General features: G+C 42.3%; 1 protein-coding gene across 1 annotated transcript in view; it reads right to left on the reverse strand.

Moving 5' to 3' along the window:
* The window catches only part of FRMPD1 (FERM and PDZ domain containing 1), a 48,426-nt gene extending 26,831 nt beyond the window's left edge, over window positions 1-21,595 (reverse strand). Inside the window, exons 1-4 of the mRNA XM_059412255.1 lie at window positions 21,495-21,595; window positions 9,221-9,378; window positions 8,272-8,374; window positions 5,412-5,457 (exon numbers count right to left, since the gene is read on the reverse strand). Of these exons, the coding sequence (XP_059268238.1) occupies window positions 5,412-5,457; window positions 8,272-8,374; window positions 9,221-9,378; window positions 21,495-21,595 (408 nt within the window). The remainder of the gene's footprint in view (window positions 1-5,411; window positions 5,458-8,271; window positions 8,375-9,220; window positions 9,379-21,494) is intronic.
* Window positions 21,596-22,819: the final 1,224 nt, after the last annotated feature.

The raw sequence follows: 22,819 nt of genomic DNA on the forward strand, positions 1-22,819 counted from the left end.
ATATGAGGTCCTCATTATTCTAGGATATTTAGATGCTCCCTGGGTTTTAAATTAATCCGTCAGAGAGTAGAATACCTGAGCTGATAAAGACTTTCTCTGTGCATGTTTTTGCTGAACTAAGAGTTAATGCTTAAAAGGACACCGAAAGGGACAAGCTGAAAAGTTCTATATCTTTTTTACCATTCTCTGCCGTAGACTAGCCAATGTCAATTCATAAAGACAGCAGGATCGGGGCGCCTGGGTGGCTCAGTCAGCTAAGCCTCAGACTCTTGGTTTTGGCTCAGGTTGTGATCTCAGGGTCATGAGACTGAGCCCCATGTTGGGCTCCGTGCTCCTGGGTACGGAGTCTGCTTAAGATTCTCTCTCTCGCCCACTCTCTGCCCCCCCCACCCTTAAAAAACAAATAAAAAAATAAAGACAACAGGATCAAGGAGGTGGACTAGCATAACGCTATTGACCATAGGTTCCAAAATCTAACTACCTGGAAAATAACCCAGTTCCACTGATTTCAGCAAGTGTGACCATGGGCATGTGAGGCCACAGAGTCCTTATTTGTAAGAAGGGGATAACAAATATGTCTATCTTCTAGGATTTTCTTTCAGTGAAGATTTAATAAGAAATTAGATATGGGGGTGCTGGGTGGCTCAGTGGGTTAAAGCCTCTGCCTTTGGCTTGGGTCATGATCCCAGGGTCCTGGAATCAAGCCCCACATCGGGCTCTCTGCTCAGTGGGGAGCCTGCTTCCCTTTCTCTCTCTCTGCCTGCCTCTCTGCCTACTTGTGATCTCTGTCTGTCAAATAAATAAATGAAATCTTTAAAAAAAAAGAAATTAGATATTGGTATTAATATAACAAATAACACATTATAAATCATGAATATAAATACAGCTCTCTACAATTAAACATATATCTTTCCCCATAAAATTCTAAGTCCTACAGAAACAGTAATTACTATTCCAACTTTGGATTTCGTTTTATTTTTTAAAGATTTTATTTATTTATTTGAAAGAAAGAGTGCGCAAGCAGGTGGAGTGGCAGACAGAGGGAGAAGTGGGCTCCACACTGAGCAAGGAGACTGATGCGGGGCTTGATCCCAGGACCCTGGGATCAAGACCTGAGCCAAAGGCAATTAACAAAGACAATTAACAGACTGAGGCATCCAGGAACCCCAACTTTTTTTTTTTTTTAAGATTTATTTATTTGACAGTCAGAGATGACAAGTAGGCAGAGAGGCAGGCAGAGAGAAAGGAAGGGAAGCAGGCTCCCTGCTGAGCACAAAGCCTGATGTGGGGCTCAATCCCAGGACACTGGGATTATGACCTGAGCTGAAGGCAGAAGCTTTAACCCACTGAGCCACCCAGGTGCCCCAGGCACCCCAACTTTTTGAAGATTTTTTAAAGTAATCTCTATTCCCAGCATGGAGTTCAAACTCACAACCCTGAGATCAAGAGTCTCACACTCTACTGAGTGAGTCAGCCAAGCCCCATCCCCCCAATTTTGGATTTTAGATTTCCTAATCAATTTGAAGCCATTTGAGAACTCTAAGAACCTGTGATGGCAAAGATGGGCATCCTTGCTGACGTAAGACATAAATGATCACTCGCCTTATGATCATGTAACTCCTGATGAGAGGCCTGAGTGGGCTGGACAACACTCAGGCCATTTCTCAGGCCATGGGCCAATATCAGCTTCCCTCCCAGGACCCCTGGAGCACAACATTCACACCCTCCTCTGCTTGGGAACCTCGGAGGAATCTCCAGAGTCCTTCTGGAACATGTTAATTGTCCTCTCTCTACGCTTTTCATTTTTAAAAGGATGCAACCCTAAGTTGTTTCCCTCTTATTTACTTAACAAGTGTTTTGCTTTCATTTCTTGAAAACAGCAGGGGAAAAAACCCACCTAATTAAGTAAGATGTTCTCCATAGAGATACTGATCAACTATATAAAAAGAATCTCTATTTAAAAAAAAAAAACTCTTACCACCAGTTTTTTTAATAAAAAAACTCTTACCACCTGCACCACCATTTATACTAATTAGCTTTCAGTATACTGTTTTTTATACACTGGTTTCACATTATTTCATAGACAAATGCTGTTCAGAAGAATCTCCATTTATTTGTCCATAAAACATTTGGTCTGTCATATTTATGTCAAACATCTTAATCCTACTTAGGTGGGTTTTTCCCCTATTTTATTTCCAAGAAATAAAAACAAAAAACAGTACTTGTCAACAATGAGAAGAGACCGCAGTTTCCTTGCTTTTTTAGTGTTTTGAACTTTTTAGACCAGAGAAATGTAATTTTTCACATAGTCAAATAGCTGTTCATTGTGCTTCTTCCCACTCCCTCAATAGTTAGGAATTCTTTCCATAACCAATGGCCAGATAGACACTCATCCATATTGCTTACGTTTTAATGTTTTTTCAACAAATTTTTTTAAAGATTTATTTATTTGACAGAAAGAGAGAGAGATTACAAGTAGGCAGAGAGGCAGGCAGAGGGAGGGGGGAAGCAGGCTCCCCGCTGAGCAGAGAGCCCAATGTGGGGCTTGATCCCAAGACCCTGAGACCATGACCTGAGCTGAAGGCAGAGGTTTAACCCACTAGCCACCCAGGGGCCCCATTTTAATGTTTTTTTTTATAGGTAATTATTATTACATCAAATGGTGTGATGAGACTATTTTTTTCAAATATTTAAAGAAATATCCTAGAATGATTTTGTGAATAATTATCTTTTCTTCCAGTGATTTGGGATGCCATATTTTTCACAAACTAAATTCTTTTTTTTTTTTTTAATTTATTTATTTGATAGAGAAAGAGGGAGTAAAACCAGGGGGAACAGCAGGGGCGGAGGGAAGGGAGCCCAATGCAGGGCTTGATCTCAGGACCCAGGGATCATAACCTGAGCCCAAGGCAGATGCTTAACCACTTAACTAATGGAGCCACCCTGGTGCCCCTCACATACTATATTCTTATATATGTACCTATTCTAGGACTTTCTATTTGATTACACTGACATGTCCAACCATTTTAGTTTTTAAAAGGGTTATACCAGGGCCATCCTCATTATTCTTTTTAAAAATTTTTAAATTTAAATCTTTTTATTTTATAAAGATTTATTCGTTTGAGAAAGAGAGTGAGGGGGGAGGGGGAGAGGGAAAGAGAGAATCCTCAGGCAGACTCTCCCACTGAACACAGGGCCTTGAGCCTACCACCCTGAGATCACGACCTGAACTGAAATCAAGAGTCAACCACTTAACTGACTGAACCACCCAGGCACCCCATTACCCCCCTTTTTTTCCCTTGATAAGGGATGTCTGGGTGGTTCAGTTGGTTAAACATCTGCCTTCAGCTTGGGTCATGATCCTGGGGTCCTGGGAACCAGCCCGGAGTCAGACTCTGCTCAGGAGGGAGCCTGCTTCTCCCTCTCCCTCTCCCTGCTATTCCCCCTGCTTGTGCTCTCTCGCTCTCTCTCTCTGTCAAATAAATAAATAAAATCTTTTAAAAAAATATTTTCTTGATAATTCTCACTTCAATAAACTTTGCCAAAGTCCAAATACAAGTTCCATTGGGAGTTTGAATTTGCAGTAAGAATATACATTAATATGAGAATAACCAATGTATTCATAACAGTCTTCCCACCAAAGAACATGGTATGTTTCTCTTTCTATATTTTTAAAAAATGTTTACATCCTTCATAATATTCTACTTTCTTTCACATATGGTCCACCTATTTCTTTTCCTTGCAGATTTCCTTTTTTCTTATTTTTTCCCTTAATGAACCGATTAGGATTTATTTATCAAATTTATAATTTTTGTTTTCCAAAGTATCCTTTAGATTTTGATTTCTCTCATTTTCCTTATTCTGCCTTATGTTTGTTTTATAGTCTTTTCTTCCAACTTCATGCACTAAATATTCACCTGATCTACTTCCTTATTCAATAATAAAATCACCTAAGGCTATACATTTTACTCTCGAGTATAGCATTGACTGCACATAATTTTTAAAGAGCACACTTCTAATTTTAAATTTTCTTCTAACTAGTCTATAATGGCAGTTTTGCTTTTCTGTCTGACCCCATCTTTGCTTGGGAGATTGCATTTTTATTTCCAAAAGGCTGGACAGTTTTTTTAATTTTTAATTTTTTATAAACATATATTTTTATCCCCAGGGGTACAGGTCTGTGAATCACCAGGTTTACACACTTCACAGCACTCACCAAAGCACATACCCTCCCCAATGTCCATAATCCCACCCCCTTCTCCCAACCCCCCTCCCCCCAGCAACCCTCAGTTTGTTTTGTGAGATTAAGAGTCACTTATGGTTTGTCTCCCTCCCAATTCCATCTTGTTTCATTGATTCTTCTTCTACCCACTTAAGCCCCCATGTTGCATCACCACTTCCTCATATCAGGGAGATCATATGATAGTTGTCTTTCTCTGCTTGACTTATTTCGCTAAGCATGATACGCTCTAGTTCCATCCATGTTGTTGTAAATGGCAAGATTTCATTTCTTTTGATGGCTGCATAGTATTCCATTGTGTATATATACCACATCTTCTTGAAGGCTGGACAGTTTTAATTAAGTTTTTGGTAGTTGTTAATTTCTATTTCACTGTATTCTGGAAAAGTGACTTACATAGTTTCTTATTTGGGGAATTTATTGAGTTTTCTTGATAGACTGGTAGGTAGTCAATTACATTAGATTATTAAATGCATTACTAAAATTCTCCATGCCCCTATTTATTTTTTTTTATCTTTACTTGGCCAAGGCTAAGAGGTATGAATTAAAAAGTCTCTCAGAATGAGAATTTTCTGTCAACGCTTTCTCCTTGGTAGTTCTTTCTCTTAGGACTTGATTATATACTTTTCCTGTATCACAGAGAAAGGGCTCCTTTGCCTGTGGATTTTAGGATTGCCATTTCCTCCCAGCACACCATCCATGCCACACCTTGCCTTGTGATGAACTCAGGGCTGATAAGACACTCACATCCAACAACTCACTTGGTCCTCAAAATAACCCATTAGAGAGACAAGACAATTATTGCCATCATCACTGTCTTATAGAAATGAAAACTGAAAGTTAATGACTTGCCCAAAGTCATAACACAAACTTATCTTAATGCTTGCAGTACAGTGCCCTTGTCATTGTCCCACTCTGCATAAGTCTAGATCTGTCTCCTTGGCTGCACCAAAAGTTCTGAAAGCCTGGGCTGACCCATACCTGTCTCTCCTCCATAGCACCGACACATCAGCTATCTTCAGGCAACAGTGACTGCCCACCCACTTGCTGCCTGGCTGCTGTCCCTTCTGCCACTTGCCTTTCCTGTTTATGCTCTGAGTGATATCCTACTGGGGATTTGGGGCCCTGGGGCTGAGAAAGGTAAAACTAACAGACATAGAAAGAGATTTACCGACGTGCAGCGAACAACTGTGATTGAAAGAGAGTCTTCAGCTTCCCTGAAAAAAAAAAAAAAAAAGAATAAAAATAAAACCATTTCATGACTTTAGATGATGATGATGATAATAATAATAATAATAATGATATGTGTGTGTGTGTATGTCAGGGTCAAAAAGACTGGCAGAATTACAAAGCAGCCTAATTTGCTTCAGCTTCTTTGGCTCAGCAACATTGAGAAAGATGAGAGGGAAGCAAGGGTCCGCAGAGGAGCTGAAGCAGTCTCAGAGAGCCCACCCCTGACCGTGAGGGACTCTTCAGACACCTGCCTCTACCATCTAGTCTATACCTACAGCCACTTAGTTAAGTCACTTAGATTTAATTTAGTCTTTATGATGGGGAACTCATGCAGTTGGTATGACCACTCGGCTAGATTTATGTCCAAAAAAAATTTTTTATGGGAAAACAGAGCAATAACACAGAAAACTTAGTTTGCTATTCAGCCAACTTAGACTAAACATTTCACTAAATTGAATAAATGAATGTGGATCACATTTATCAGCTAAAAGCCAGCCAGCTTGTGGTGTTGGGGCACACAAAATCAGTGCGATGAGTCGAATCATACATCAAGATACTAGACGTTTCTGTCTTGTCATCATCTCTTATATATTCTCAAAGTGAGAAAAGTCAACTAGACGCTGGCCCAACTTCCATTTTGTATTAGAGAACAGAACTGAAAAATCAATCCATCTTTCCTTTTCCTTTGCCACTGCTACATAGAGAAGCTGTTTGCAAATAATTTCATTTGACTTCTTGCAATATGAACATTTAGGACAATTGCTGCTGGTATGTTGCTTCCTCAAATGGGTAAAATCAACTTGCGGTTTCGAAGTGTCTAGGGATTGCCTCTTTTCCATTTTATACAAAAACAGGCCTTTCCCAAGACAATCCACAACAAACCAAGGTCCAAGTGCTCTCAAAAGGACATTCAGGTCTCCCAGATATCTGGAGGGAGTAGAGAGGTGCTGTTGTGCCATGTTTTCCTTGATTTTTTCTCTTTATATGTGGCAATGGCCCTGGGAAATAAGCTTAAAAAAAAAAAAATGGGATTCCTGCAGTGTATGACAGAGAGCACAGATTTATGGCACCCATCAAGTCACAGCCCTGCTGAGGAGTCCTCAATGCCTCCTTATTCTACCCAGAGACTGACACCTGAACTTGCTGTGTCAGCACTCCAGACCCTTCACCACGTGGGCCTCACTTCCCAGAACTTTCCTCTAGTAGGCACCTGGTGCCTTAGGCCAACTGACCCCACCTGGTAATTCCTGCTTATCACTTCTATGCTTGGATCACCCTTCACCTCCACTCTTGTGGGCCAAATTCTACCCCACACTAAAGGTACAGCTGAAATCCTTCTGGACTCCTCTGTTTTGTCAAACCCAGTTTCCCCAAAGGCTGGAGGAATCTGTAGCCATTACAGCCCCTTTCCTCTGCTGCTCTTGAAGCAGTGTCTGCCCTCAGCCTCACACAGGTGCACCCGAGAGTCTGAGTCCGTACTCTCAGTCTGTGGTGTGAGGGGAGTGCCGTCCCCTGGCCCCACAGGGCTCCTTGCTCAGGTGCTCAGGAAACAGGCCCAGTTCAATGTTACCTGAACAGCGACATTCTGGCCTACAGCTTTAAACTGAGAATAATTTTGCTTGTTAGTCAGAGTTTGATTTAGCCTGGCAGAAATATTAGCTTCACTGAAAATATAAACTTAATTTGCGAGCACTGATCATCTTTGAGAGAAATCACCCGATAATTGAGAAACCAAACATCATGATTTCTATCACCATGCTTCATTTTGTAGAAACAAAATCATCAAATCCCATCAGGGGGCTGTCCCACCCACACAACTTATCCTCTGGCAATCTGGAAGCAATATCAGGCTTGGTTGAAAGGACACTATTTTCTACACTTTGATGGATTCTCTGTAAACTGTAAGCTGTGTCTCTGTGTCTCTCCACAGAAAGACTGTGTGCCTCCAGAAGGCAGAGACCGTATCCTGCCTTTTCATTTTGTCTCACTCTGACTTTGTCCCTCTTACTCATCGTTCAGTATGTGTTGTCCACAATAGGCCCCCAGAAATGAAAACCACCCAACACCACTCACCAAAAAAAGGCATAATAAGTATCTTTAAGTTGGCTTTCATGTAACTCCATTTCTCATGTCTCTTAATTTAAAGTCATCAAAAGAGTGTTGAGTGACCAACTGAAAGATGGCGGAGGCTGTAGGGGCCTACGAGATGTCTGTCAGCCCTCTTCACGCCTATCGCTGACCTTCTTCTGTCTTAAAACCAGGGTCAGCAATCACTGACTCATTCAACTGAGCACTCACTGTGTGCTGGCTCTGAGGGAGATCACGGTCTAGACAGAAAGTGAGGCGTCGACACAAGTCACGATGCCACTGGACAGAAGGTGACCTCTGCCATATCAGTGAAACTACAATTTACCAACCAGGCATTTAAGAAGAGCTATCGGAAGGGTTCAAGAAGAACTGACAGATTTAGCATCACTTTAGTCCAATCTTTGGCATACACTACAACAACGCTGGAAATCCTCACTGGGTAGAGCCTGTGTATTATTCTTAACCCCACCGCCTGCTGTGCCTCGTGCAGTGCCTAGCATAGCAGGGGGCTGTCCCCCACTCCATCCCTTCTCTGGACAGATGACACACAGTGACCGAGACCAAATTCTCAAACAAGGCTGCTGCCTCCACTTCAAGGAGAAGAGGACCCTACTAAAGCCCTGGGGGAGATCAATTATGTCATTCCTGTCACCCGTCTTTCTGCTGTGATCATCTGTGTGACTCTGCGGGTAACGGAGGCAATTTAGTACCTCAGTATATTGACTGCTCGTTCACAGGAAAGGCTTTCAGCAGGCTCGTTGTTCATTTGGAGGATCTGATCACCGGGGAAAAGCTTGCCATGAGCAGAGCCTCCTGTTGGACAGAGAAGAAGTAATTGGTGTTCACGCCAGGAGGGCCCAGGCCCTTTGTGTCACTGTGGTATAACTGAATGGGTGGCTGCTCCAGTGCCCTGGGCACCAGCTCACCCCCCTTCCTGCCCGCCCCCCAGCTTTGGGCTCACAGGGATCTATTTTCCTGTTTATAAAACGTGAATAATGTATCTATCATCCATCACCTTCAAGGGATAGTAGGAGACTGTCTTGAAAAAGAAAACTAGCAGAAACCCCCAGAATCAACAGAGCTAGCCATTTATTGCATTCATCTCTAAAGAACTCTGGGTGTGTGTGTGTATAAACTGAAATCGGTAGATTTTAACTAAGTCCAGATCTAACATCAATACACAGCTAATGTATGGAAACAAATACTAGACATTTCCAGCCTGCTCTTCTTCGCCTTGATAGAGCCTATATCTTACAAAGACTCAAGTGAAAACAAATCAATAATTTCTATTACTCTCTGGCCAGCAACTCTCCCCAGCTCGGAGCATGCAGTGTTTCAGGGAAGAGGGCCAGCTGATTCAAATACTGTCACTACCCCGAGACTGGCTAGGGAGCCAAGGGTGGGTAAAGCCCTGCTCCAGGCCAGCAGGAACCTGGGGTTCCAATCAGCAGGTGAACTTGGGCTCCCCCACCCCCAGCACCAAAGAAAGGTACAAAGCTCTAACCAGAATTAGGTCAGAATTAGACATGCCCTTTCTAACTCCCTGGGGTAGCATTTTTGAAATTACGTTCTAGGACAGAGAGATGGGAAGAGATCCGGGGCTATTTCTCCCCCTCCTGAAAAACCAAACTCCTTTCTTGCTTCCCAGTCCACCCCTACCTGCTGTGACAGCCACCACCGTGAGGGGAAGGCTCTCAGAAATGTGAAATCCGTAGTCCTGGAGGAGGGCATCTTTGTCTATTTTTACTGTGTGTTTCACAGGCGTGAGGGTCTGGATTGGGATCCCGGGGGTCCCATCAGCTGCAGCAACTTTAGCCCTGGAAGAGAAGGAGTATTATAAAAAAAGAGAGAGAGAGGACTGTAGGTAGTGGTCAAAACTGGGACAGCCCTAGGCATCCTGGAGGAGGGAGATGCAGCACGGAGAACACCCCCAACACTCCTCTTGACAGAGCTAAGTAAGGCACAGACACGGGTGCATGGAACATCTGGTTGAACACAGCACCAGTCTCTAGAACAGAAGTCGTGAAGTGCTCTGGGCACTCAGAGAAGGGGGGAGAGCAGTTCTAACTTTGTGGGGTGTGGGATAAAGAATCAGGAAAGCATTTGCTGCCTGGAAGACCGGACATTTGAGCTGCACCTTGAGAGATGTCGAGGGTATATCTATGCATTCCAGGTCCTGGCACAGAAGACATTCAGTAGCTGCGGCAGAGTGGATGGATGCAGGGATGCGGCGATGCAGGGGGGCGGGGCCGGGGATGCAGGGGGGCGGGGCCGGGGATGCAGGGGGGCTGGGATGGGGTGGAGGGAGGGCGTGGGGGTGTGATGCAGAGACACAAGGAAGCAGGGATGCAGGTACACTTGGCCAGGCATCAGGCAGGAGGCAGTGCATCAGTAGAAGTACAGAAGAGGAAAAACAGGGACTGTGAACAGGAAGGAGGTATTGTTCCGTTTGGGTGTCTGAGGCTGACTAATTCCACAGATGGATAGTTCCTTTGGTGATTTTGTTTTTTCTTTTGTGCTTTCGGATGAATTCCACTTCCCTTTCAACTAGATAACTGTGAGGATTCCAACAGGAAATCCTAGAGAGTGAAGATTCCCCCTAGAGTGATCTTTAAAAACATATATGTTCTCTATAAATCTAAGAGCAGGTAAGTTGAAAGTTTGTATTTTCTTTCTTTCAAAACCACAAGTCGGGAGCTATTTCTCATTTGTCTGTGGCAAATGACTTTTCCCCCCTGCGAGTGGTCCTTTCTGAGAAGGGTCAAATGGGGACGAGATGAGGCATTTACTGTCATAATAAACGACAGAATGTGGAGGAGTAACAGCTCCCCAGGGGCTCTGCCGTTAAGCCCTATCATTTATTCTCATCCATTTACCAAATACTGTCAGGAGCTCTGCTTAATGCAACAGGACCTCACTTATCTGAAAATCACATGTCAGTGATAATGGATCTCAAATTTTAACAAGGATCGGGGAACCCAAAAACTGCTTCAGGGAGCCAAAATGTATGAGACAAACCCAAGTACAAGACCTCATGCCCATTATCCATCAAGGAGCGCCTCATACCCCAGCTTAGAGTTGATTTAAACTGTCTGACCGGATGATGACCTGACCCAGCCGGCTTAGAGACAAAGAGAGGATTTCTCCTACACAAGCACAGGGGTCACACAGAGAAGCATCTGCAGAGGGATCTAATGAGAGGGAAGAAACCGAAAACTGAACATGTAGAGTGAATAAAGCCAGTAGGCATCCCTGATTAAAAAACAACACAAAACAAAACCTTAAAGCTACGAAAGGGCCTTTCTAAATAATAATATAGTATACTGGGTACCAAAAATCACATTTATGTTCTTTTTACAAAGAGCAACAGGAAGGATACTCTAGACATTTCTAGAATTTAAATGGGGGGGGCAAAATGCACATGATAGTTATCAGAGAAGGAAAAACAGTAAGAGGCATAATAAACACAGGAAATGGAGAAGTCCCACTTGTTTTTAAACAGACGATGACAGTACACTAGAAAATGATCAATAAAGAGGATTGCTGGCGTAAAAAAGATTAGCAGTTACAGGATAAAAGCACCAAACAGCCTCAAAAAGCCATCACTAACTCATTGAAATAGATTAGTTGAATGTGTATTAGGAGCCAGGCTCCATACCTAAACAAATACATACCAAAAACACAAGAATGAAAACACAGATAAACTGACTTCATCACAATTAAAAACTTTTGTGCTCCAAAGGGTGCAATTAAGGGACGGGCTGGGTGGCTCAGTCGTTTGAGCATCTCACTCTTGTTTCGGCTCAGGTCATGATCTCAGGGTCACGAGATCAAGTCCCCACACCCATCTCTTCACTTAGCTTAGCCCAAGTCTGCTTGAGATTGTCTCTTTCCCTTTCCTTTTGCCCCGCTCCCGGCTCATGCTCACATATGTTCTTTCTCTCTCTCAAGTAAATTAAATAAATCTTAAAAAAAAAAAAAAAGGACATAATAAAGAAAGTGAAAAAAATCCACAGAATGGGAGAAAACATTTGCAAATCATATATTTGATAGGGACCTTGCAGTTAGACTATATAAAGAATTCTTAGAACACAAAAGAAGAGTGAATCAATTAAAAAGTGAGCAAACGATTTATGTGGACATTTCTCCAAAGAAGACATACCAACAACTGTGAGAAGAATGGCAAATCAAAACTGCAATGCGATACCACTTTATACCCACTAGGATGCCCATAATCAGAAAGACAGGTCAAGTGTTGACGAAGATGTGGAGAAAATGGAACCCTGACATCGTCTAGCAGTTCCTCAAAAGACTAAACGTTGAACACTATATGACCCAGCGATGCCACTCCTTTGTATATCCCTAAGAGAAATGAAAACATATGTCCACACAAACTCGCACACAAATGTTCTCATAGCAACAATATTGATAATAGCCCCAAAGTGGAAACAGCTCAAATGTACATCAACTGATGAAATGACCAAGAAAATATTCCACGGCAGAATATTATTTGGCAATAAAATGGAATGAAATGCAAATACATGCTATAACTGGGATCCACTTGGGACACATTCTAATACGTGAAAGAAGCGAAACACAGAAAAACATACACTGTGTGACTTCACTTAGGGAATATGTTCAGAATAGGCAAATCTATAGAGACAAGTAGTGGTTGCCGGCTGAGAGAAGGAGAATTCTGGGAGGGAATGGGGAGCGATTGCCAATATATGAGGTTTCTTTTTAAGGTGAAAAAAAATCTTCCAAAATGGATTGTGGTAATGGTTGTACATCTCTGTGTATGCACCAAAAAACAATGAATTGTATGCTTTAAGTGGGTGAATTGTTTGGTAAGAACATTGTAGCTCAATAAAGCTGTTTAAAATAAGGTAAATCAGTTTATTTTTTAAAAATATTCTATTTATTTATTTGAGAGAAAGAAAGAGACCACGAGTGGGGGAGGGAGGGGCAAAGGGAAAGAGAGAGACAATCAGACTCCCTGCTGAGTGCAGAGCCAGACACTGAGTTTGATCCTAGGACCCCGAGATCATGACCAGAGCAGAAGTCCAAAGCTTAACCAACTGAGCCACCCAGGCACCCCAAGGTAAGTCAGTTAAAAAAAATAAGATTCTATGGGGCACCTGGGTGGCTCCATGGGTTAAAGCCTCTGCCTTGGGCTTAGGTCATGATCCTAGAGTCTTGGAATCCAGCCCTGCAACGGGCTCTCTGCTCAGCAGGGAACCTGCTTCCCCCACCCTCTGCCTGCCTCTCTGCCTATTTGTGATCTCTCTCTCTCTGTCAAATAAATAAATAAATTAAATCTTTTTTAAAAAGTTAAAAAAGATTCTGGGGGGAAACTGGTTACAATACAAATATATGAAAAATGGGCATAAGTATATAAAGTAAAATACCCAGATTTCACATGCTCAAAGCAAGTGAAATGACAACTTACACATAAAGAAATAAAGTCAGTAAATAACATGGAAAATGTATAACCTTATTAAGTAAAGCACAATCGAAAGAGTTACAGAGTACTATTACATGTCAACTAAAGCACCAAATATAAATAAAAATAATAAAGCCCAACATGTGTGGCCTTGGGATTTAAAGCTGACCATATAAATTAGCTATTCAACCTCTCTAGAAAATAATTAGGGAAATTGTAACATGAATGTAAAATTTGGTCATTTTCTTCAACCTTCTGTTACCATTTTGACTGCCATTCCTCAAAGTAATAACCTCAAAAAGAATTATTATTTGTATTAGAACATGAGCTCCTAAAAGACAAGGGTAGTATCTATTTATTCTGTGTTTCCCAGGCCTAGTAAAGTCCCAGAATAGAGTGCTTCTTAAATATTCAAATATATTTATCATAGCTACATTTAGAATAGTGGAAAAATACAAAGTAACTCAACAGAGGATAAACCAAGCATAACAAAGAATTACTCCAAGACTCTTCATCAGTGAAGTATCACAAGCCTCAGAACTTTAGACAGACATGGAAACACAGCTTAGAACATACCCTTTCAGGGCAGGGCATCCTCTAAACTATAGTTCAGATCCTCTTCCTATGGGAGAGCTTGAATTATTCTAGACCTAAATTCTCTGAGTGCTGAGGAAAGATCTTTTGCCCACAGGAAGCATTTGTGCTTACTAGGTAAATATGTGAGCAAAATACTGTACACAGAAAGCAGTACTTGAAATGACTGGCAAAAATGAAAATGTATACATAACCATTAATAAATAGCAGACAACTTGAATGTAAGTAATAGAATTCAATATTTGTCATTTTCCTTTGTTTGCTTAATTGGCAATACAGCTCAGCCCTATGACTAACTAGGACGCATCTTCTCCACGTCCCAGAGCTCAGTAAATGGTATCACGAGGACTCTTGGAAATCATTCTCGACTTTATCCTGCTCTTATCCCTACCATCTGATCAGTCACAACACCAAAAGATCTCTAAGGTTGTCCATTTCTGTCTCCTCAGTCACCCTTCCATTTCAGGCCATAGATTTCTCCAGTAGACTCCAAACTGGTCTCTTCACTTTTCACTTTTGTCTCTCCCAAAAACCTCTCCATCCAGTACCCAGACTGATTTTACAAATGTAACCCTGATCGGATGTCTCCCTTGACTGGACTGCCTCATCCAAAATCCTTGATATGGCTTAATACAGCTCTGGCCCACCACTCTAACCTCAACAACCAAGTCATTCATTCTCCTGATATTCTTGTTCTAGCCAAATTAGTCTCCTTTGAGTTCCTCAGATACACTGGCCTTTGCACAAGCTCTTCCCTTACCTAGAATCCTCCCCTGAGCGCCATAACCCCTTACAGCACACACTCTCCAGAAATTTACCCAACATGCTCAACCCCTACTCTATCTTCTGCTTTGGGCAGAACTATCTCCTTCGGTTGAATGCACCCACAGAACATGCACATCTCTTCTAGAAATATACATAATATTTGCAATGACCAAGGTGAAGTCTCTTGTCCTCTCTAGACTACAATTTGTGAGGCAAAAACCATGTCTTTTTTTGTCCCATGTGCCAAACTCAAAGCTAGGCATAGAATAAGGCTTACTAACATATGACCAATAAAAGAAAAGCAAACCATACCACAGGGTTAAAACATAATCCATTTGGATGCTTTTCAAATGGGTAGTCTTCAGTTATCTGATTTTTTTCCCTTGAGAAGGATGCGTTCCTCAACAATGGTAGACAAACAAGGCCCCACTGTGTTGACTTATCCCTGCATGGTGTCAGTGGCTTTGGTCCAAAGTCTGCGTTTGACATTTTTCCCGAAGGCCACGTTTCAGCTTTTGTTTGGAAAGGGATTGCTTGAGAACATGACCAAACTGTGGCTTCTCCTCACAAAGACTGTTTAATATTGGACAGGGAGCTGAAGGAAATGCTCTCTGCAGCTAAATTTCCTCCTCTGAGGCATCTTACAAATAGCAGATTGAGCACTGATAATCCAGAAACCTATTTCTGGTTCCCTTTGTAATGGCTTCAAACCACACATCTGGGGTCATTCTGATGCTTTTACATTGGGACAGCAGAAGACCTGTGGCTCTGCTGTGGAATGGATCTAGCCCACAGCAAGACTAGGGGAAAACAACAACATGTTACTTTCATCATGAAAGTAGCTTCATGGACACAAATTCTGTATTTTATGGGTCATTCATTCATACCAAATTGACCAACACTGGAAAAGGAAAAAAATACCACATGGAAATAGCTTATGCCTCTGATATTCTCTGGCTTTTTATCTATTCTCTGGTATATCAGAAAATATATTTTACTTCTATCCTGTAACAACAAAGAATTCACCTCCGAGTTCCAGCAGGATGTGGAGAAACTATTTTGAATCTATGTTTAACACTGTATTAGACGTTGAGCTTGAATGAGTTCAAAAGCTAAAGTGTGGTTTAAGCTGGATTTTTAATCTAAGGTTGATTCAAAGAAAGCAGAAATAGAGGGAGGAGTCCCCCCAGAAAGAAAGGTAGCATGGAGTCCTAATCATAGGACTTTGCTTATGACAGTTTCCAGGGACCATCCAATGAAGGACTGGGAGTATATGCTATAGGGCCAAGGCCTACCATTGAGAGAAGCAATTATTCTATTATTACTTCAAAAAGGAGATTCAGAAGATGAGGGCAGCTCTGAAAGTGCAGTGCCAGGGCCTTCCAGCCTGTTCTCGACATTCCCCCTTTTGCCCATAGGTCAAGAAGCAAAAGTTGACACCTGAAGTGGCCTTTCTACATCATTAGGAATATTAGAAAGGCCAAGGAAGGCCATGTCTATAATGGGTAAATAGTCCTCTCATGGTTGTAGTGAAGAAGTACATTTGGAAAACACGCAAAACCAACAAGGAGGGCTCCTGACACGAAGACAGCACAACGCGGGTGCACAGGCACACAGGTAGGTATGTCCATGTGTGCCTGTGTGGATGTGTGTGCGCATGTGCAGGTGTAACACGGGCGTGTGTGTTCATTAGTATTAAGATTCAAGGTAAGTTGAAAGAAATCTTTAAGTCCTGAGGATAAAACCCAGCACCAAGCACCAAGCTGTGTCAGGCCCTTCATGTTTCTTTAATCTGGTTCTATAAAATGAATACTTCTAGAAGAAGCATAAGAGAATTCAGTAAATCTTATGCTGGGTTGTTTCAATAATACAGTAACAGTGTTCTAAAGTTTATGTGCAGGAATTGTAGTTAAGGGTAAAAAAAAATGGAAAATTTAACACAAGGGTGTGAAAATAAGCAGATCAATGCTACTGAATAGTTAGTGTTAGAAAGAGATCCAATTTCCAACTCACAGAAAGAGAAATTTCACAGATGATAAAAAGAAGGGCCATAAATCATCAAAGAAAGGAAAGATCACTCATAGTCAATGGTGAGGCAAATAACTACTTACTGTTTGGGGAAAAATCAAGTTAGATCTTTATTTCAAAGCCTAAAATAAACTCTAAATTAAAGAATTAAAGATGTTTAAGCTATTAAATTAAATAGGTAATTAACTGAATTAATGATGGGCTGAGGATTATCTAAGCTTAGAAGCAATCAAATTGTTAAGAGAATACCATTTAACTACATAAAAGCTGAAAATTTTGTAGGAGGAAAAAATGGCATAATTAAGTTGAAAAGTATGCTATCTCTTTTGGATACAAGATGATTTTTATTATGAAAAATATTATACTATATATATGTGCACATGGGTATATGTCAATAAATAGAACATTACTTGGGCACCTGGGTGGCTCAGTGGGTTAAAGCTGCCTTCGGCTCAGGTCATGATCTCGGGGTCCTGATATAGAGCCCCGCATTGGGCTCTCTGCTCAACAGGGAGCCTGCTTCCCTCTCTCTCTCTGCCTGCTGCTCTGCCTACTTGTGATCTCTGTCAAATAAATAAATAAAATCTTAAAAAAAATAAAGAACATTACAGCCTCCCAGATACTTTCTGTGTTCCTTTCCCACTCACTAAGTCTGTCTTCCTTTCTAACTTAAGAGTAATATTAAATATGTATCAGTAAACTGTAATATATGATATAAAACATATGTGTGCACTTAAAATAGGAATTATAAAACATACACTTGTGTAAACACTACCTAACTTAAAGCAGAGAACATTTCATGTTACTTATTTTAGGATGTCCCTTCTCAAATACATCCCCCATTCTTCCAAACCTTAGTCTTTCTCATGTCATCATGTCTATAGCTATACAAAGTGACTAAAAAGATGACAATTTAGTTCAAAGCAAAATGGTTAAAAGTTAGGTTATGATGTAATATTCTTGTGTTGTACCTCTAATTAAGTAGATTGTATTGCTTATACAGAATTTCAAAACATGTCACAGTGACCATTTGTGGGGTTAGTTATTTCTTTCTCTCTTTTTAAAATATTTTATTTTATTTATTTATTTATTTATTTATTTATTTGAGAGAGACACAGTGAGAGAGGGAGCACAAGCAGGGGGAGTGAGAGAGGGAGAAGAAGCATGCCTTCCTCTGAGCCGGGAGCCTGATGCCTGATGCTGGGCTCGATCCCAGGACGCTGGGATCATAACCTGAGCAGAAGGAAGCCGCTTAATGGACTGAGCCATCCAGGGGCCTCTAAAGATTTTGTTTATTTGAAAGAGAGATAGTGAAAAAGAGAGCACAGCAGGGGGAGCGGCAGGCAGAGAGAGGAGAAGCAGGCTCCGAACTGAGCAAGGAGCCTAACCCTAGGACCCTGGGATCATGACCTGAGCTGAAGGCAGATGCTTAACCAACTGAGCCACCCAGGAATCCCTACATATATTTTAATAAATAAGTTAATTCCTCATTATGAAAGCCCTTAATCAATAAAAATCTACTGAACATCTATCACATACCACGCACTCTCCCAGGGCTGAAGACACTTTGTGAAACAAGACAGCCATGGTCCTTGGTCTCATATGTGGCAGGTAAGCTATGCCAAGGAAGCAGGAAGAACAAGATGAGGTTGGAGAATTTGGTTGGGGCCAGATTGTAAAGGGCTCACAGGCTGTGGAACAATGGCAGGCGAGCCCCTGACCATTCGGGGCCACAGAGGGGTGAGTACATGGGGCAGGTGTGGTGTGTATTTTGAAAGTCCACTATGGCTTCAAGAGGGAGAATAGGCTGGATCAGAGAAAGAGTAAAGTGATCATGGCAGTTCCCTCAGGGACAGAGAGGGGATCTGAGATCTGAGATAACGCCCGAAGGCAGACGGACAGGAGCTGCTGATGGGGTGTGTGCAGAGTGTGAGCAAAAGAGACCAAGTCAGGATCACTCTCAGGTTTCTTAAGCAGCTGGTGGTCAGTGGTACCATTTACTCCACTCTGGGGAAATTGCAATTATTTCCCCCAAACTCAGCTTTTCAGTTCTTGATCATTTTCAGGTAATCTGAGGACCCCAGGAACCCAGGCCGTATCAAGGTTGTGAGACTAGAGACGAGAAGCAATTGAACCAAGGTCACACATGTCCTAGAAACACAGGAATGATGTCTTCATGCATATTACCAGGAACCTTCCCCTCTTTTGCTTCTCTTTCTCTTGCACTTGGAAACCAAGACTGCCGAGACACATGGAAAGATGCTCAACATCATTAGCCAACCGGAAAATGCAAATCAAAACCGCAGTGAGATTGCCCCTCACCTACACTAGGAGGGCCACAACAGAAAAGAGAGATAATAACAAGAATGGGCAAGCACGTGGAAACATGGCACACTTGCACACTGCTGGTGCAAATGTAAAATGGTACAGTCACTTTGGTAAACAGTCTAACAGCTCCTCGAGAGGCTAAATACCAAGTTACCATGTGACCCACTCCCAAGGATAAACCCAAGAGAAATGAGAACATACGGTCAAACGAAAACTTGCACACACATGTTCATAGCAGCGTTCTTCACAATCTCCCCGAAGTGGAAACCACCCCTGTGCACATTAGCTGATGAATGGACAAAGAAAATATTCCACAATGGAATATTATTTGGTAATAAAAATGAAACACTGATACATGCTATACCATGGATGAACCTTGTTCATATAAGCCTTAAGTGAAAGAAGCCAGGCACAAAAGACCACGTAGTACATGATTCATTTATGTGAAGTACCCAGAATAGGCAAATCTGTGGAGACAGTAAGTGCATGAGTGGCTGCCTGGGGCTGGGGCAGAGGCAAACGGAGAGTGACTGACTGCTAATGGGTGTGAGGTTTCTTTTCATGGCATTGAAAATGTTCTAAAATTGGATTGCGGTGATTGTTGCACAGTCTTGCACATTTACTAAATATATATGAAAAATCACTGAACTATATACTCTTAGTGGGTAAATTTCATGAAATGAAAAATATATCTCAAAAAATATTTTGGACAAAACAACTTCCTGGGGTATCTGGGTGGACCAGTCAGTTAAGCATCTGGCTTTGGCTCAGGTAGTGCAGGATCCCAGCCTCCTGGGATCGAGCCCCATATCTGGGCTCCCTGCTCAGTAGGGAATCTGCTTCTCCTTCTGTCCCTCCCCCTTGACTCTCCCTCTGCTCATGCTCTCTCTCAAATAAAAAAATCTTTAAAAAAAATTCCTATAGGGCAGTGTCACCTTTTATTTACATTAAGAGAAAAGCAGGATATTACAGAGTATCAGCATCAAATATTTAGGCACCATTAAGCTAAAGTCTCTCTCTCTTTTTCAAGATTTTTATTTATTTATTTGACAGAGAGAGAGATCACAAGTAGGCAGAGAGGTAGGCAGAGAGGTAGACAGAGAGAGGGGGAAGCAGGTTCCCTGCTGAGCAGAAAACCCGATGTGGGGCTCGATCCCAGGACCCCAAGATCATGACCTGAGCTGAAGGCAGAGGCTTTCACCCACTGAGATATGCTGGCACCCTTAAAGTCTCTTTTCCACAGGAATTCACAGAGCCTTTAATGTGCTAAAATGCACTGTGTGCAAAATGCAAGCAGAGATGGACGGGAGTAGGGCATGGGCTATGGCACTTCCAAACCTTTAGTGGAGCAGCATAACACAGGACTAGGTCTTGCAGAATCCACTTTAGGAAACAATGTACCTAGCCATTTCCCCACTTATGAGCAAGTACTTCTTGACCACTTGCAATCAGTCTCCTGGGACTCAGTCAGCCCTGGGTTATAGAGATGAGGCCAGTGCTTTCCCTGTGCTCAGAGCTTACCATCCAGAAGGAAAAATAGAAATGTGCTCAAATAAGTTGAACACACCAGGAGGAGCACACTGCCAATGGCAATCCAGTGCTGTGGGTCCCATGGGGGTGGTTAAGTCTAACTATGGGCTGGGGAACGCTTCCTGGAGGACGGAGTATTTCAACCAGACTTGAGCTTCGGGTGGGTTCTGTATGCATGGAGTTGGGCTCAGACAGGAACCCTGGTTTGATGAGTGAAAGAAGAGGCTGTGCCTGGAGTAGAGGAACAATGATAGTTCCTTTCGCTGGAGTGTGATACAAAGGAAACAACAGTAAGGCAAATACCTGTAAAGGACTGTAGGTCAATCATGGAAAGCCTTGAATGCCAAACCAAAAATGCTTAATCTCTAAGAACTAGGGACCCATCAACAATTTCTGAACAGGGGGTAGGGATGACCTTAAATAGGTCATCATGTAAGCCTCAGGTGTTTTCACTGTAACACAAGGCTAACTACCAGCCTTGCTTCCCCAGGGGCGGGTGCAGATCCCAGCCCTTGGCTGCAGGGCAGCCCGATCTGAGCAAGGTTTACTGGTCAGCAGCACAACAGCTGTTTCCAGCTCCTTTGGAAGAATGTGTGTCTCAGAAACCACCTGACCCATAGTATTTCATCTCTGCGGCAGGGCCAGATGGGAAATCTGAGATGGAAAATGAACGCTTTGAAACAGAACATATTTTAAGTTCTCCTGTAGCAGTCAAATCAGATCTGTATTTGATTTCATTTTATTTTGTTTGGAATGAAACAGGGACCACAAGGAAGAACAGCTGCTGGAAACAAAGACGGGGAAAGAGTATAAACAGCAGGTCACCTGACCCTCACAGCAAATACTAAGGCAAGGGATGTGTGTGAGACACAGGGAGACACAGAGAGCATGTGCAAGTGTGTGTTCACAAGTATAGGAGTGCACACTCCAAAGGAGCATGGATGAGTGTGCCTGTGTGTGTAAGTCCATCTGTGTGAGAGTGTTTGTCTCTGTAAGTGTGTGTCTGAGTCTGGTGGGAGCATACGTTGTGGGTGTATGTGGAGAGAGGGAGGAGTTGGAAGGGGAACAGACAGCAAGGCACTCCAGCAAAATCGCTGATCTGCCGATGCCTCCCCGGCCGTATGGTGCAAGAACAGAGCAAACTGGAGACAGGATCCCCGGATGCCGCCGAGACTGCCCAACCCTCCTCCTGCAGGGACACCACATCTTGAGGCGCAGAAGTCTCTGCCAGCCCAGGAGCCTTACCGGGCTGAGCTGTCCCGCGAACGCCGGAGCCATCTCGCCACCATTTGTTCTATTCTGTGGGCTTTCCGTGTCTGGAATAAACTGGTCTCCACCTCTTCCATTTACCTAGAAGGAAGGAGAGTTTTCTTAAGCTAACCAAAATATTTGGAAGAGGATTCTGACAAATCAGCGTGATGTTTCCTGTATTTGCCCATTTAATGACATGCTGATCAAATAGCTAGGGCTCTCTTTCTTTGACATTAACATAAACAGGTCTTCAGTGCTCCTGGAGTGAACAACTTGATAGCAGCTCACTGCCTAAGGGGTCCACGGTCTTGAGGGAAACAGATTAGCAATCTTTAAGAGTTAAACATACGGGTAAGGGAATCAAGTAGAGAAGGTTTCTGAAATTGTGACTGTGACCCATTCTAAAAGATGCCCCTTACCATATGACACTACTTGCTACCCCCAACCATGTGTGCATCCCTGGACCCCAGAGCTCAGTTCTGCCTACACTGGGAGTTGCATGGACACAGAACCATTCTAATCACACTATGCCTGTTCTGATTGCTGCTTCTATTGCTTAATATTTTGAAGTTTTAAATAGATAATTCACCCACTAGACTATACAAAAAAGATATATATGACTGTATATACACACTTAAAAATTTATTAAGAGGGCAGATCTCGTGTTAAGTGTGTTCTTGCCAAAATAATTTTTTTAAAGATTATTTATTTATTTATTTGTCAGAGAGAGCGAGCACAGGCAGACAGAGTGGCAGGCAGAGTCAGAGGGAGAAGCAGGCTCCCTGCGGAGCAAGGAGCCTGATGTGGGACTCGATCCCAGGACGCTGGGATCATGACCTGAGCGGAAGGCAGCTGCTTAACCAACTGAGCCACCCAGGCATCCCCAAAATAGTAATTTTTAAAAGGTAGTCAAAAGACTCCCTTCTATGCTGCCTCCATAGAGCCAGTTCCCACACTCACTCATATTCACTGCTCTCCTTTTCTTTCCAGAGTTTCTTTATGTCTATATAAGCAAATATAAATAAAGATTTTATATGTCCTCCTCTTAACACAAAGGATAGGACATCATATACCTTGTTCTGCACTGTGCTTTCTTCTCCTTAAAATATATATCCTTGGTATCTTTCCACATCAATACATAGAATGCTTCTTCATTCTTTTTGACAACCCCTGAGTATTATACTGTAAGAATGCACTGTGATTTAAAAAGTAATCCTCTCTTGGTAGACATTTGGATTACTGCCAATCTTTCACCGTTATAAATAATGCTGCAGTGAATTATGTTGTACATACATCATTTCTGCATGTATGCAATTACA

Source organism: Mustela nigripes, chromosome 9 (assembly GCF_022355385.1).
Source record: "Mustela nigripes isolate SB6536 chromosome 9, MUSNIG.SB6536, whole genome shotgun sequence".
NCBI classification, from domain to species: Eukaryota; Metazoa; Chordata; class Mammalia; order Carnivora; family Mustelidae; genus Mustela; species Mustela nigripes.